This window comes from Rhinatrema bivittatum, chromosome 8 (genome assembly GCF_901001135.1).
Source record: "Rhinatrema bivittatum chromosome 8, aRhiBiv1.1, whole genome shotgun sequence".
NCBI lineage: Eukaryota > Metazoa > Chordata > Amphibia > Gymnophiona > Rhinatrematidae > Rhinatrema > Rhinatrema bivittatum.
The window spans coordinates 97,002,634-97,019,526 of NC_042622.1; the positions used below are offsets into that span (position 1 = coordinate 97,002,634).

General features: G+C 38.5%; 1 protein-coding gene across 1 annotated transcript in view; it reads left to right on the forward strand.

The window, feature by feature from the left end:
* The first annotated feature begins 1,189 nt into the window (after nt 1-1,189).
* LHX3 (LIM homeobox 3) overlaps nt 1,190-16,893 on the forward strand; it is a 39,275-nt gene continuing 23,571 nt past the window's right edge. Inside the window, exons 1-3 of the mRNA XM_029613702.1 lie at nt 1,190-1,283; nt 8,045-8,216; nt 10,933-11,135. Of these exons, the coding sequence (XP_029469562.1) occupies nt 1,190-1,283; nt 8,045-8,216; nt 10,933-11,135 (469 nt within the window). The remainder of the gene's footprint in view (nt 1,284-8,044; nt 8,217-10,932; nt 11,136-16,893) is intronic.

The window sequence follows — 16,893 nt, forward strand, 5'->3', positions numbered from 1 at the left end:
CTTTCCCAGAGAGCTTATGATGTAAGACTGAGGCCAGGTAGGGTAAGTAGTAGATAAGCGGGTGTCACAGCCATTTGCCTCAACTGCTCTTGCTGTGCCAACGCCAGCATCAATATGCAACAGTGCACCCACCCGACAGACAGGGATTTCCACTTTTCTACTGATAACACCAATCAATGCATAGTGAAGGCTTTGCAATGAACCCAGTGTGGCCATAAATATGTATTGTGAACTTGAAACGAAATAGAAACGTTTCGGCCAAGATGTGGGCTAATTAAGTAAACGGATTGTTTCAGTTTTAAAATTTGAGACTGGAAGAAGACATATTGGCAACTTGATTTAAAAACCATATTCCAGAAGACGTCAAATGAATACGTTTACTGTTTAAATCTGGGTTTTGCTTCAATGTTCCGGGAGGGGAGGGGGAGGAGGAGGAGGAGGCTCTGAATTGTTTCCGAGAGCAATAAGGGAGGGGGATGGGGGGGGGGGGAAGGATGGGAGAAATAATAGTTTAAAACTGGTTTCCAGAATCGAAAAGATAGATAATATAGAAAAACAGCTGCAGTTCCTCTTGTTCCTTCCCCCTCCTTCTGAATTCTGCTCCTGACTTATTCTTCCAGGCCGCCTTTAAAACACCACAGGGCAACACGTTCGAAGCTCACATCAGATAAAAACAATCACCGTTGCACCCTATTACAGTATTTCAGGGACAATCGAGCAATTCTTCATTATTTTTGCCTGCACACATAAACATGACAAACTATCCCTTTGCCTCTCTTTGGCCCCCCAGAGCCTCGCGGAGGGCTGCACCTCTGCAGGCTGCTGCTCCTGCGGCTCCTCGTGATATTCCATCCTCTTTCTATAGTGTGAACTTTTAGTCACCAGGGTTACTGCTCCCTCAGCAGTGCCTGTCTCCAGCTTCGCGCAACTCCCTCTTTCTGCATTCGCAGGCGCACAGCCATCTACAGCTGTGCCCTTCCACCCTTAAAGGCTTTTTGGATCATGTACGTGGTGGGGACTTCTTCCAGAGCCAAGCTCTCATTTGCTGGCGCTTCCTACCAGTAAATGGAAGAAACGGGACCTTGTAAAGAAGAGAGAACTGGGAGATATTTTTTAAAAAGTTTAGCTTGGAAAGCCTGATTGAGGAGCATTATTCTGCACACTTTGGTGGGAGAGAAGACAATGCAAGATGGATGCTCTTAAAGAACTGACTGCGACCAAAGAATCGTCCAGTACGGATATGCTCTTTGCGTTGCTGGCTCACAATGAAGACCTGCGGAAAGGTACCCTTTGAGCTTCATAAGAAGCAGCGTTTTGGAAAGGGGAGGGGGGGCATTTTTGTCGGGGTGTACAATCCTGTATATCTGCTATCAGCAACATATAGAGAGCTCAGCTATAACTCCACACCTTGACTTCACATTACCAAATAGACGCAGAAAGATAGCGTTTATGACATCTTATCTTGTTCTCTTTCCCAGTTTTTTTAAGTCGATTTTTTGCATTCTTAAAGCAAATATAGCAATAAATTCTGAAAACCTAGAGTAAATAAGACATTTATATGAACTGAAATAAAATGGGTTACTTAATAATACAGCTATTATTTACCTAATATACAGTGCAATGGATGATGATGGCGGTAGGAAATCAGCTGAAACACTTTTTTTCCCCCCTGACAATGGACAAAACTACAAAAATCATGGACAATGTAACTAGCTAAATAAAAAAAAGCTACTTATTCTGAGAATAAAATAATTCACTTCTGTAGTTGGTTAATCATTTGTAAACTTTTTTTTTAAAGAACAGCCACCTCATTTGATATATATCTCTATCTCTATATGTAAATATATTTAAATAGAATCAATTTATATATATATATATATATATATATATATATATATATATATATAAATAATCTATCTTATATTTATAATATATTTGAAAACTATTGATGAATAGACATGAAAAAAATCAAAGTAAAACCCAAGGAACAATGTGCCAGTGTAACCAACCCAAACTAGTCCTCATTCTAGCAGCCTGACTGTAATGTAATCATATTGTTTCGTTCTGTAACCGCTACTCCTGAGATTGATCTATCATTTTCCGCTAATGTCCTATGGGTCCTTATCTCAGTAATGCGTAGGATTATGATTTACAGCCAAAAGCAAGGATTAAAGCGGTCCAAAAGGAGGAAAGCAACAAAAGGGACAAATGTTTTAACCTTGTTTTAGACAAATTCATAAAGCACTTTTTGTCTCTTTAAAAATACTTTCCTCTTCACGCAACGCATGTTATACCTAGCTCTTCCATGCTTTTCATGAATCAAGTTAAAGTTTATTTCAGCAAACCATTTTAATTTTGTTGAAGAATTATAATAGCAAAAGCACTTTTTATTTTCCTAGTTTGTAATATTATAATCCTTTTGGCTGCCTATTATTTCTATAAGATGAAGAAATGTTTCAGGTTATCTTCACCAGGAGCTAACCTTCTCTTGCTGAGTGTTTTAAAGCAAACTTGGATTATGTATAAAATCTTTCTCCAATTTTTGTGCTTGTGCAAAAAAAAAAAAAAAAAGTTGGAAAATAAGGCCTTGACTAACATTGCAAGGCCATTCAATGATATTTTAGCTGAAGCTATAAGAATATCACCTTGTTAGGATGCCGAAAAGGTTACCTTTGAATTATTTGCACAGATTCTGCATTTATTTGGTTTTCTGCATTATTTTAAAGCCTACCTGTACCTATTTTGAGGCAAACTGAGCATAAGCAGGGAGCATGCAACACATCAGGATCATTCAGGAATTTTTACTATCTGCTAATCAGCTCCATGCCGCATCAGTTACTCCGAACACTAAAGAGAATACTGTAATATGTATTCTTTGTTTAGCATTATGCAAATCAATAATTTCTGAAAGACATTTATAATGCTATTTTCAGAAACGTGCACAACATATAAATATAGCTCTAAATATCACACACACACACACACACACACACATACACACACACACACACACATTGATATAAGGTGATTGCAGCACTTATACATAAACAGAAGATAGAGTTCCTTCTCTGTAGAGCTTACAATCTAAACGACAGATGGACATCGAGAACAGGGCTTCTTTAGTGGCGGCTCAGGGATCATTGTCTCTGGAGTCTAAAGGGGAGAAGAGTCAGGGGATGAGTCCAGGGAGGGGGGATGCAGGTAAGATCATTTGCTTACACAAACACACCCCCTGTACACCTGGTCTGTAAAGCACTTTGGATACAGATTGTATACGAGTACAGTGTTATTAAGTTTAGCATATGTATAATTATATAATCTGTACTTCAACGATTATACGCTTTACATCATATGTCTTAAAATAATGAATTATACAACATAAGAAGTAAAATAATAAAAATCCACTTTGTCTCAACCAGTTAGGTTTGAGGGCTGAATTGACATTTTATGTGAGCTGATATCCTGGAGTGCAAGAGCCCATATAACATCTATAGGAAGCAAGAATAAAATGTGTTAATCAGATTATAGATTGCTCAATATTTCATTTTATATCTACACACTGAACTACAAACATTCGTGCAAAACTACAGGAGGTTGTTTGCTGTTTAAAAAAAATATATTTTAGACCTTAGAAACCAGGGCATTAAAATTTTATCAGAAGCGCACAATACAAACAAAAGACCAAAGCCACTTCATCCAAATAATGGGGTGTGGGATAGTGTAGTAGAGAAATAAATAATTGAACATTCAGACATCTGAATGCCCACCTAAGCTTTGTTGGCTAAGCTCCTAGGCAGTAGGCACAGTGCCTGTAACAGGGCCATATACACAACTGAAATTCATTATCCCAAGTTCATTTTCTTTACATAAGAGTAAAGTTAAGAGAGGCTGGAAACAGCTGAAATAGAATTCATTATTTCTGGCATCTGATCTTTTCCAGTATGATTACCATTTGTGAAATGATATTTCGACTCTCACACACTCCTGAACAATAAGGCACAATTTTCTTTTATATTCACCAAAAGAGCAGATAGAGAAACCAGTCCTCTGAATACTAAGAAATACTCCTTTTTTCTTTATTATCTGGTAAAACTGATATTATGATTAGACACTTGCCAAAAATTCCAGAAGGATATATTCCTAACTTTGGGCCAGATTTATTAAGGCTTTTTTCCCATTTTGTGTCTAAGGGAAAAACCCTTAATGAAACAGGTAATTTATCTGTTGCCGGACCACTATCCGTACCATTTTGGTCTCTGACCTATAAGATCTCAGAAACCCAGTTTGACTTGGCCAGTATTTGACTGGGTGCTACTGGAACAGGTGATAGTAATTCAACAGGGGTCTCGTTCCTTGAGAATCAGTATTAAGCCAAGGTACCAGCATGGTATTAGGGAGTAGTGTGCTGCGGAAGGTACCCTCTTTCACATAAAACATAGTGACCCAAACTTTTGTCTACCTTGTGACAATTGCAAACATATTGTACTTTAAAAGTTCATTCGGTAATCCCTGTGAACTGGTTAATTTTCCAATACAAACATTCATCCTCTAGAAATAGTTATCAGTTATAGAAAAGACTGTCATTAGTTCTTATCTATATATTCCATATTAGATATTTGTGAAGCACTTGAATAAAAGCGCTATACAAAAACTTAAATGATACATACAAGTAGCAATAGTAACAAGGTATAATTATTTGCATTCGGATCTTATGCTTTTTTTTTTTTTTTAATTACTGTAAACCCATTCAACAAGACGCTTTCGAGTCAAGCACTGCATATGGAAAGTATGTCTATTTCTCTACATTTATATGTACGGTACCAGAAATTGCCTATCAGCCATCATTCTCAGCCATTTAGACCATAAATATTGTTCAGAAGCAATATTCAGTTGTTCTCAATAGATGACCTTTACTAAGCACGCAGTACCACAGGAAGGCCTTGCTTTCCTGTTCTGTTTGCTGATGTGTTACTCTTTCCGCATTCATTTCCTGTCACCCCCTTGTTTTCACTGCATTTCCAGACTAGCCACCCCTTTCCCTTTTAAAAGCCCAGCCTAGGCTGATACAGAAAACTGAGCTATTATTGTATTCCGCTGAATGCATGTTATCGCTTTTGAATTGCAGTTTGACACTAACTTTCATAATCAGTAGGTGTCGCTAGGCACTCTGCAAAGTAGTTTTAAATGTGTGTGTGTGTGTGTGTATTTTTTTTTTTAATAAAAGCAAACAAAGCATTATATATATATTGAATTATTCAATGAGTTGCTGTGTTTTGGGGAGTGCTTATTGGGAATATTCTCTTGGCAGTCAGGCTTTTAAAATACACGTGTGTGTGTGTCTGTGTGTAATGCAGCTCATTGAATAATTCATATTATTAAATGCGTAGAAAGTATAATCTTTATTTCACGTGGTCCTACATTATTTTGAAATAACAAACATCAATTATCATTAGTATTTTGTATCTGAATCTAATTTTAAATGTCTAGTAGGATCACTTAGACTTGGAGCAGTGAAGCTTAAATCGTGCCAATATATAATATTATATAAACATATGGCTATAATCATTGCTATTTCACAGATGAGGCTAACAATTAAAATATCTTTTTTTTCTTGGAACTTTCTAGAATTTTGTCTTGAAGGCGTGTTATTAACGCAAAATTATTATTTTCCTTGCTAAATTCAAAACAACTATAATTTCCCAATAAAGGTAATTATGAATGATAAGGAGAAAATTGTGTACAGGCCCCCCCCCCCCCCTACCAAAATTGAAAGAATAATCCTACTGCGATACAGCTAATAGGTTCTTCCGACTTGGATCAGATGGCCTAGATTGATCCTTCTGTAATTTGTTCTTAACAAATCAAAGTCAACCAATTAGATCATGAACCATTTTTAACCTCTTGGTTGTTTGGAAAGCACAGGCATATGTCACCCAACATGATCTTGGGCAGCTAGTTTCTTTGTAATGCCTTATGATGAGGCTCAGAAGAAGAGAGCTGTCTCTAGCTGGGCAGCGTCTACAAAGTAAAAAGCGTTTACTAAATGTCATGTCCTGCTCCTGAGTCTGCAGTTTTCAGCATTTCCAATTGTTCAGCGTGATTTGGAGAGAATCAGAGAGAGTGTCCGGATTGGTGGTTCAAACAGCGACTACAAATATTGGATTCAGACCAAATTAGAGAATAGCAAATAAGGTGACATAGTAAAGTCTTTTAGGGTCAAATGCAGTTTATCTGTAGGCAACAGGGTTTTGTTTTGTTTGTTTGTTGTTGTTTTTTTTTCATAGAGAATGGGTTGGTGAGGGAAAACAAATCTTAAGTATGATGGAAGTGCGAATTACTCTCAAGAAAGAGCCAAGACTCATTTCAAGAGATCGCAACCCGGAGTTCACGATGCAACGTAAGGGTCTATCTGCTTAACAGAGGTCTTTTCGGTAAAGCCCGAAATTAATTTCATGGGGGAAGTGAAAGCTCTTTTAAGGCAAGAGACGTTGTCGTAGGATAGCGGATTGGGAGCAGAAGGAAGAGGTGTCTCCTAAGCTTCCCAGCCTGGTCTCGGGATGCCCCTTGGGTCAGTCAGGATTGCGTCTGAGCAGCACCAGTGCCTGGGCTGGACGGGGGTGCTAAGACCATGGGGTGCCAGCCCTGGAGCCTCACCTTAGCTGGCAAGTTCTTTCTATTGTCTTTCAGATGCTGGGGGGGGGGGGGGGAATAATTTTATGTTCTTTTAATTTCTCTTGATTTATTCATTGTTAAGCACCACTTGTCTCCTACAGCTCTAAATAAGGCAGCTTTAAAAACATGAAAAAGGAGTGCATGATCCTCAGACTGCTGAAGAGAAGGACTTTTTTTTTTAAATGATTTCTCATGTTCTCTCTCCAAGTGTAGATCATTTTAAGGTAATGTTTCAGGAAGCCAGTAAATTTAGTCTGCCAGTGTTCAGTCTAAATGAGAAAATATGACAAATTACTTTTGTTTGATTTGCTTTATTTTGTATTGCTTTGCTCCCTTGTTTATATTTTTATATTAGACGGGCGGTTCCAAATGCGGCATTGCATTCAGGATTAAATGAGCCTCTTTTAAAGGATGGAAGAAAACATTCAGGTCTAAAATCTAAGAGACTACATATTGAACCATCCTCTCTGACTTGTGCCCCCCTCCCCCCCCCCCCCCGGCCCAGACTTCTTTAATCTGCGATTGTAACGAAATACAAAAGGAGGATCTAGCTGTGTGTTTGATGTTCTAGAGCACAAGTGTAAACAAGCCACATTCACCTCTATCCACTCCATCCATTAGTATAATATAAACGGGTATTTTGTATCTACCCACGTACAGGTGCATTGCATGAATGCATTTACACTGCATTATTGTGTATTTTGATTATTATTATATGCTTTTGTTTGTACATCCGCTCTGAACATATTATGTGGAAAAGCAGCTTGTAAATCGAAATAAATATTGCACACTCCAGTTATTTGGATCCAGAAATTCTGAAACTGAAATTAATTATTATAGCGAGCAAAGTGACTTGCTCACGCATTATTTTAATCTAGGCATTCGGAAATATTTGTTCTCACTTTTCAAGAAAATTAGCATTAAAATGGGGAGCAGTAGAAGCTCTCCTGATTAAGCCCTTCATACGGTTTCCCCCCTTTTTATGCTTAGCCACATTTATTCGGAGAATATGAATAAAAGATCTCTGGCATTTGTTAAATGCTTTCAAAGCCTGAGCAAAAAAAAATATTTTTGTTTTTCCAATGCATTGCCCTAATTTAGTGTTTGTATGCATTGGTAAAAGGCCGACTTTTCAACAGCTCAAAAGTGTCTAATATCTAAAAATTCAGAGTAATGATTTTTTTGTCTATTTTTTTTTTCAATATAAGTTTGAAGCACGGTGCGTTTTGGAATAATTTCCGTTCAATAATAGGTAAACCTTTCTCCAAAATGTGCAGATACAGTAATGCAACCTTGATCTTTCCAAATGTTCTGGTGGTGAACGAGTGCAGGGGAGAGTTGAAGGTGATAATGGCAGGTATCTCTCTTTCAGAAGTCCCTCTTTGTGCGGGTTGCAGTCAACACATTGTGGATCGCTTCATCCTAAAGGTTTTGGACAGGCACTGGCATACCAAATGTCTAAAATGCAGTGACTGTCAGATGCAGCTGGCCGAGAAGTGCTTTAGCAGAGGGGAGAGTGTCTACTGCAAGGAGGATTTCTTCAAGTAAGTACTGTACACCCCAGAAATGTTCTGAAAAACGGGAAGCCAGACAATGGGGCAGCCTAGGACCATTTATTAAACTCATATGTAAATAAACTAATCTATTTTTGCCTGGTTTTAAGTGGATCTGCAACTGGGACGTTACTTTACTGAAAATTATTTCGTAAATGTAAATAACAACATGTAAAACATAAAACGAACGAGAAAGCAAGAGGCGAAACCTTACAGAGAAGGCACTGCAGCTCTCTGCTAATAATTTACTTTTGAATTTAGTATTTCCTTTCTAGGAATGAGTTTTGATTGGACACTGAATTCCACCTGCCAGAATTTGTATGGTGAAGGGCTCTGTTGAGCAGATCATATATCAGAATCTCAGCTTTTTCCTTCCCATCTAAGTAATTCCTGTTAATATCCCGCTTATAAGAACATTTTGGCCTGATCATTAGGGTTGACTTTCTTATATTATATATATATATATATATATATATATATATATATATATATATATAAAATCCACCATATTGTTCTTGGGATTGGAAAAATATGTAATAATGATACTTTCTGAGATTAGGATGCAACATATGATATATCTTTCAGATAACACATGCAGGATATGAGTATGGAGTGAGATTGTTTACATTCTAGCCAAGCGTCAACATTAGGCTCCATTTTATTTTGCTGTCTGGACTCCATATGCAGAGCAAGACCAACCTTTAAGGCAGATTTTAAAACTAGGACTTCACAGGATCTAATTGTTGTAATTCATAACCACCTCCATACAGAAAACATCTGTTTGAAGTGTAAATCTGTAGCAGACCCGATCATCATCTAAATCATAGAGGCTCTCAGCTAACACCTGTACATGAATTTCAGGAATGTCGAAAAAATTAGTAATGAGAAAGGGAAAAAAGAAGCGATTTCAAGTTGATTAACACTACAGGTTTAGCATCTGTATTACAAATGTCCAGTAAAGACACTTGGTAAGACTGCATGACTAGGATTCATTCACTACATTACAAATAATTTATCCCTGTTTAGAAAGGTAATTAAATACTGGACCAAGATTAAATCATGCAATTGAAGTAATCAGCATCACACATCTTGCACAGAAGAATTTCCTACAAGCAAATTTGCTGCCCTGGATAAATTAAATTGATTTTTTTTTTTGCTTATTTTAAATAAGTAGCTCTAATTTTTTTTCTCTTAAAGGAAAAATGACAATTGACAAAGCCACATGTTTGGGAATTCGTACAGAAACGAATAAAATATGCTAACTCGTAGTCTAGGTTAGATAAATGTGATATGTTTTGCTGTGTTAGTTCTGGATGCACAATGGAACTTTCTTTAAGCTTTCAGATTATATTAAAATGTTCCACAAATGTTGAAAAAAACCCCCTCTTGAGTCTATCTATAAACATTTTAAACAAAGTAATTAAGCTGAAAATTCAATTTGATCTTCAAGCAAAATAAATACTTTGGATGAACTGGTATAAGCATATGAAAGGTTATACCAAACCGAGAAAACAATTATTTAAAAATCTCCACTGATGTTTGAACTGGTAGTCTAACCACTTAAAATACAAGAATTGAAAATTATTTTTTAAAATTATTTACTACTACTACTACTAAGCAATTCTAGAGTGCTGTACAAAAACACATAAGAGAATGTCCCTGCTCACTTGAGCTTGCAATCTAATCAGTACAAACATACAAAGAAAAACTAAAAAAAAAAAAAAGGTTAGAATTAAAAATCTATTTGGTTTGTATTGTAAAACTATATTGTTGTGGTCTTCTGGAGAGAAAGACTTGCAAACCAAGGATGTAATGATTACACAGGGGGTGTCAAACTATTACAACATCGGGCTAGATTGACAGACTAGAGGCGAACAGTTTACAGTATTATCCTTTTAAACACCTTAGGTTCTGCTATCTAGGCACATAATGACTGCGTGACATTGGGGAACTTGATACTTGAAACGCAATCATTTTTAGGCAACATGCAATTAATTTAATAACATAAAATACAATAATTAAGCCGATGGGGGATGTAGCGCAGAAGGTGGAGTTCTCCCATACATTAAGTATCCTGTTTATCTTAAAACAGTGCAGATTACCCACACAATGCATTTTTGCCCCGAATGTGTTTCTTGAGGTTTTCTATAGGGCTCGAACATTTTTGACTGAAAATGACAGAAAATATAGCCAATTCCTTTTCTTGATGAGCTGAACCGTTGACATCTGCTCTGCTAACAGTAAAAATCAGCTAATTCTCATTTTAAGTAAAACAAACTACCGATTTACAATAGATTTTACTATTTTGAAGAACAAACGATGTTGTGAAATAGAATTTCGCGAAACGCTAACCAAGCACATGCAATGTTTTCTATAAAAGTCGTGCGAGATGATTTCTGACAGCAGAATCCTAAAGCCTACAGAATAGGAGAAAGGTCCTCCTTGCATATACAGAAGCCCCAAAGCAAGCAGTCAAAACATATAGAAACGAACATTCCCATTTAATGCTTTATAATATTACTTCTGTGGGTTGTTTTTTATTTTTATTTATTTATTTATTTTTTTACCAAGAAATAGCTATATAAAAATTCAGACACACAAACTTCCCAGGGTGTTTTAACCACGAATTTTTTTCAGGAAGTTTTCTTCTTTTAAATTTAACAATTTCACGGATTGACATTCTGTTGTAATCGTTTTCTTTCAATAGGAGATTTGGGACAAAATGTGCCGCCTGCCAACAGGGTATCCCCCCGACCCAAGTGGTGCGTAGAGCCCAGGATTTTGTCTACCACCTGCACTGCTTTTCCTGCATAGTCTGTAAAAGGCAGCTGGCTACTGGGGATGAGTTCTACCTGATGGAAGACAGCAGGCTGGTCTGCAAAGCGGACTACGAGACTGCAAAACAACGAGGTAAGTTCTCTAGCCCAGAGGCACAGCAAATCTCAGGCCCAGATTCCAGAACACAGCCGGCTTCAGTAAACGGAATAGAGGATCAAGGCACAGGTGCCCGCCTCGGTTTATTTATTTATTTATTTATTTATTTTCAAAGAAGGTAAACCAAGGGTCGATAACATTTCCGGTGCCCTGCTAGGAAAAAAAAAAAAAAAAGAATAACATCGAGATGCTAAAAGTGCTGCCCTTGCAGTTTATAGACTAACTTCTTTATACATCCTTATAGATATATACTCAGGTCTGCAACATGAGGTTTTTGAATTTAAAAAGCCTGTTACTCATTTTCATGGTTTGTGAAAATTGCAAAGTAGTTATCAAAAAGTTGGCAAATAAATCGCAAATTTAAGTAAAACCAGCATATATTAAAATACAAGTTCTGGAGGGTAAAGATTTTATCAGAAGGTTCCAAAAGATTAACTTCCATTCTTTACTATTGGAAACACTTTTTCTGATGGGCACTGAACTGAATTCAAATCATTTGATACTCGGGCCTGACTTTATACTTAGTACTTCTTCACAGTTCTTGAATTTCCTACCAGACTTTATATAAACTAAAAACACCAATCCAGTCCCATTCCTGGATAAAGTATCGCGGTTGCCGTGTTAGACCTCTTGAAAGCACAGCTATAAAGGCTAACACAAAAACCGGAATATCATTGGAATGCCCATATGATTCACTTCTGGCAGCCACACTACTGGTAATCTCATCTTTTGCTCATTCTACTCTTACTTGAAGAAGAGAGTATTAACTCTTGAAAGCTAGTCAAGAAATGTATTAGTCCAATAAAAATATACAACTCTCTATATAAATTTATATATATATATATGTGTGTATAATCTATCTATCTATATATAGATATATATAATTATATAGATAAAAAGATAGATATATTTGTTAGCATTTATTTCTGTGCAATCCCATTCCTGACAGAAAAAATGTTTCTAAAACATGCATCAAACCTGGCTATGTAAATAAGAACACAATTTAAAAAAATATATTTGAAACCTCTACTGAATGAAGCTCTGCATTTATTTTTTTTACTATTCACTTGTGTGCATAGATAAGCTCTGCATTTTTTACTATTCACCTCATGTCACCTTGTGTAAATGCTTCAGAAAATCAGCAAGGTGCTCTGAGAATAAATGCATTATCCAAATGGTGAAACCAAGATACGAGTTGCCCAATAAGCCTAGTGTGAAATACTTTGTTTTCATATATTTGACTATGCTACATATACATTTGCATTAAGTACATATTGAAAGGCAAGATTTATGATGTAATATATATATATATATATATATATATATAGAGAGAGAGAGAGAGAGAGAGAGAGAGAGAGAGAGAGAGAGAGAGAGAGAGAGAGAGAGAAAGAGAACAAAAGCACTAATGTTACATTTCTATTAAAAATCAACTCCTCCTTTACTGACACATGAACAGAAAATAAGTGAACACTCTTCCCTTCCAATAACTCACTGTACATGAAATAAATTAATACAAATTTGAAGACCAGCTCTCTACTATACTACACAGCACATACAAACCAAACATGGTATTGGAACCCACAGGGAGGGAGTTATACTTGACTTAGTGCTCACTAACGGGGATAATGTCTCTAATGTCTGGGTGGGTGCCCACCTCAGCATTAATGATCATCAAATGGTATGGTTTGATATCACAAATAGGATACAGAGAAGTCACATGAAGACCCAAGTTTTGAACTTCAAAAATATGGACTTTGTTGAATTGGGGAAATACCTGGAGGTAGAACTAGAAGACTAGGAGAAAATGAGAGAGATGGAACAACAGTGGGCCAAACTAAAAGAAGCAATTATAAAGGCAACTAATCTAAATGTTAGAAAAGTAAACAAAAGTAAGAGAAATAAGAAACCTATCTGGTTCTCAAAGGAGGTGGCAGATAAAATAAAAGCAAAAAGAACAGTGTTTTAGAAATATAAAGAATTCCAAAAAGAGGAACACAGGGAAGAATATCCAGTGAAACTGACGGAGACAAAGAAGGTAATTAAGAAAGCAAAAAGTCAGGCGAAAGAAAGGATTGCCAAAGAGGTAAAGAGAGGTGTATTTTTCAGATACATCAGAGAAAGGAGAAAGGTCCAAAGTGGTATAGTGAAATTGAAAGCTGAAAAGGATCAATATGTAGAGAGAGATGAAGAAATGGCAGAAATATTAAACAAATACTTCAGTTCGGTGTTCACTAAAGAAGACCCTGGAGGAGGACCATCGCTAGTTAACAAGACATTGGGGGGTGGGGGTGGAGGGGGTGAAGTAAACAAAACTCCATTTACAGAAGAGAATGTATGGGAAGAGCTAGGAAAACTGAAAGTGGACAAAGTCATGGGGCCTGATAAGGTTCATCCCAGGATACTGAGGGAGCTTAGAGATGTGCTGGCGGGTTCGCTGCACAACCTATTCAATAGATCCCTGGAAACAGGAGTGATGCCAAGTGATTGGAGAAGAGCGGCGGTGGTCCCTCTTCACAAGAGTGGAAGCAGAGAGGAGGCTGGAAACTACAGGCAGGTTAATCTCACCTTGGTGGTGGGAAAAGTAAAGTAATGGAGACTCTGCTGAAGGAAAGGACAGTGAACTATCTACAGTCAGGAGGATTGCTGGACCTGAGTCAGCAAGGATTCACCAGAGGAAGTTCCTATCAGACAAATCTGATCAATTTTTTTGATTGGTTGACTAAAAAATTGGATCGAGAAAGAATGTTCGATGTGGTCTACTTGGATTTCAGCAAAGCTTTTGATATGGTCCCACATAGGAGGCTTGTGAATAAAATGAGAAGCTTGGAAGTGAGCGCCAAAGTGGTGGCAGGGATTACAAACTGTTGTTGGATAGAAGACAGCGTGTCATGGTAAATGGAACCTACTCTGAAGAGAGAGCAGTGTTAAGCAACGTGCTGCAAGGATTGGTGTTGGGACTGGTCCTGTTAACATCTTTGTGAATGACATTGTGGAAGGGATAAAAGGTAAAATTTGTCTTGTTGTGGATGATACTAAGATCAGCAACAGAGTGGACATGCCAGAAGGAGTAGAGAGAATGAGATGTGATCTAAGGAAGCTGGAATGGTGGTCGAAGATATGGCAGCTTGGATTCAATGCCAAGAAGTGCAAATTCATGTTTCTGGGGTGTGGTAATCCAAAAGAGCTATAAGTGATGGGGGAGTTAAGGGCTGCTGTGACAGAGCAAGAGAGGGATCCTGGAGTGATAGTGTCTAACGATTTGAAGATGGCAAATCATTGTGACAAGGTGATAGCTAAAGCCAGAAGAATGCTGGGATGCATAGAGAGAGGAATAACTAGTAAGAAAAAGGAGGTAATAATCCCCTAGGACAGGTCCTTGGTGAGGCCTCACCTGGAGTTCTGTGTTCAGTTCTGGAGACTGTATCTCATAAGGGACAGAGACAGGATGGAGGTGGTCCAGAAAAGGGCAACAAAAATGGTGGGGGTCTCCATCAAATGACTTACAAGGAGAGGTTGAAGGACCTAAATATGGACCCTCAAGGAGAAGAGGTGCAGGGGAGATATAATACAAACCTTCAGATACCTGAAAGGGTTTAATGATGCACATTTGACAAACCTTCTCCGTTGGAAAGATATCAGTAGATTAGGGATCACAAATGAAACTCCAGGGAGCATGACTCAGAACCAACATCAGGAAATATTTCTTCATGGATAGGCTGGTGGACACCTGGAATGCCCTTCCAGAGGAGGTTGTGAAGACAAAAACAGTGAAAGATTTCAAAGGGGCATGGGATAAACACTGTGGATCCCGAAAGGCTAGAGGATGGAAATGAGGAAAAGAATGCATAGGGGTAACTTGCTGGTGTGATGCAACTCATTATTGCTTTCTGCTTTAACAGCAGGGGGAAAAGAAGAATCAGTTTCAGATAGCAACCAACAAGGAAATGAATTTTACAGTCTGGGAAAACAAATAAGCATGGGGGTAACTTTCTGATGCAGCTGTTACTACCCTTAGCCAATAAGCCTTATACTTGTGATGTAACTCCAACATTACTCTCTGCTTCAACGGCAAGAGATAATGGGGAATTGGACAACCAACAAGGGTTGAGAATTTAACAGTTTAGGAAACTAAGGCCAGGATTAATCAAACTAGGGAGAGTGGGGGAGGGGATGGGGGGAGAGAGAGAGAGAGAGAGAAAGAGAGAGAGAGAGAGAGGGGGGGGGGAGTAGCTATAAGGCCCTCAAAGTAGTTAGGAATTTATACCTCTATATGAGGCCCATCTAGTAACGTGAGGTGAAGTTTAGATAGTAGTGTAGGGGTTAGGGGCCACTTTGACATGCAGAGTCAGATGTACGAACAGAATAGTACACTCTTGTGATGATTTGATGACTTACGGAGTGAGAAAACTCACACAAAGATGAGATTTGTACAGTGTTCTCTCAACCTGGCTCGATGGACTCTCTACCTGGGTAACATCAAGCTAGGTTGAGAGAACACTGTACAAATCTCATCTTTGTGTGAGTTTCCTCACTCCGAAGGTCATCAAATCTTCACAAGAGTGTACTGTTCTGTTCGTACATCTCACTCTGCCTGTCAAAGTGGCCCCTAACCCCTACACTACTACCTAAACCTCACCTCAAGTTACTAGGTGGGCCTCATATAGAGGTATAAATACCTAACTACTATGAGGGCCTTATAGCTAGTCTCTCTCTCTTCTGAAAATATCACAAAGTGCAATAAAGCCATATTGCACAGCTTAATGAAAAAGGTGTAGTTATTTCCTACATTAAAAGTATGCAATATGGCTTTGCAAATTGTGAAGCCAGCCCACTTGGCCAGAAATCCTGCCCCAAACTCCTCCCCTTTTCTAAATTAGCATCGCACCATGAGTTATGGTGCTTTTCGCATGTGAAAAGCCCGTAATGCGGCTTGGAAAATAACCCCCTAAGTTTGGGGGTAACTTGTACAGCATGGCAGATGATACCATTATGGGGGAGGCCTGTATGGAGTAGTGATGCTACCATAAGCTTGCTGGGCAGACTGGATGGACCATTTGATCCTTTTCTGCCATCATTTCTATTGTTTCTATTCAACACACAAATGACCATTCACACTATTACACAAAGGGGCAGATTTTCAAAGTCCTACGTGCGCCGGGCCTATTTTCAAAAGGCCCGGTGGCGTGTGTAAAGCCCAGAGACGCGTGTAAGTCCTGGGGCTTGAAAAAATGGGCGGTCTGGGGGCGGGGTGGTCCAGGGCAGGGCGGGGGCATGACCAGAAGCCTCTGCAAGGCCGCTGGCCGGGAGATTGCATGCCGGCAGTTGGCCGGCACGCATAAATTATACCTGCCTCTGCCTCTGGCAGGCATAACTTGTCAGATAAAGGTACAGGGGGTTTTTGGGCTGGGGGGCGGGACAGGTAGGGGAAGGTGGGGAGGGAACAGGGAAAGTCAGTTGGTCTCCCCAAAGGCTCGACGCACGCAAGGTGCACTAGTGTGCACCCCTTTGCGCGCGCCGACCCCTGATTTTATAACATGCGTGCGGCTGTGCGCGCATGTTATAAAATCGGGCATACATTTGTGCATGTCGGGTAGCGCACACAATTGTATGCTGCGCTCGTACATTTTAAAATCTGCCTCAAATAGAACAGTGTTATAATACTGTTTAGATCATATGAACACTCGTACACAGATTATCAATGTGTATATTAAATGAGCCTCATTAAGAGTGACAC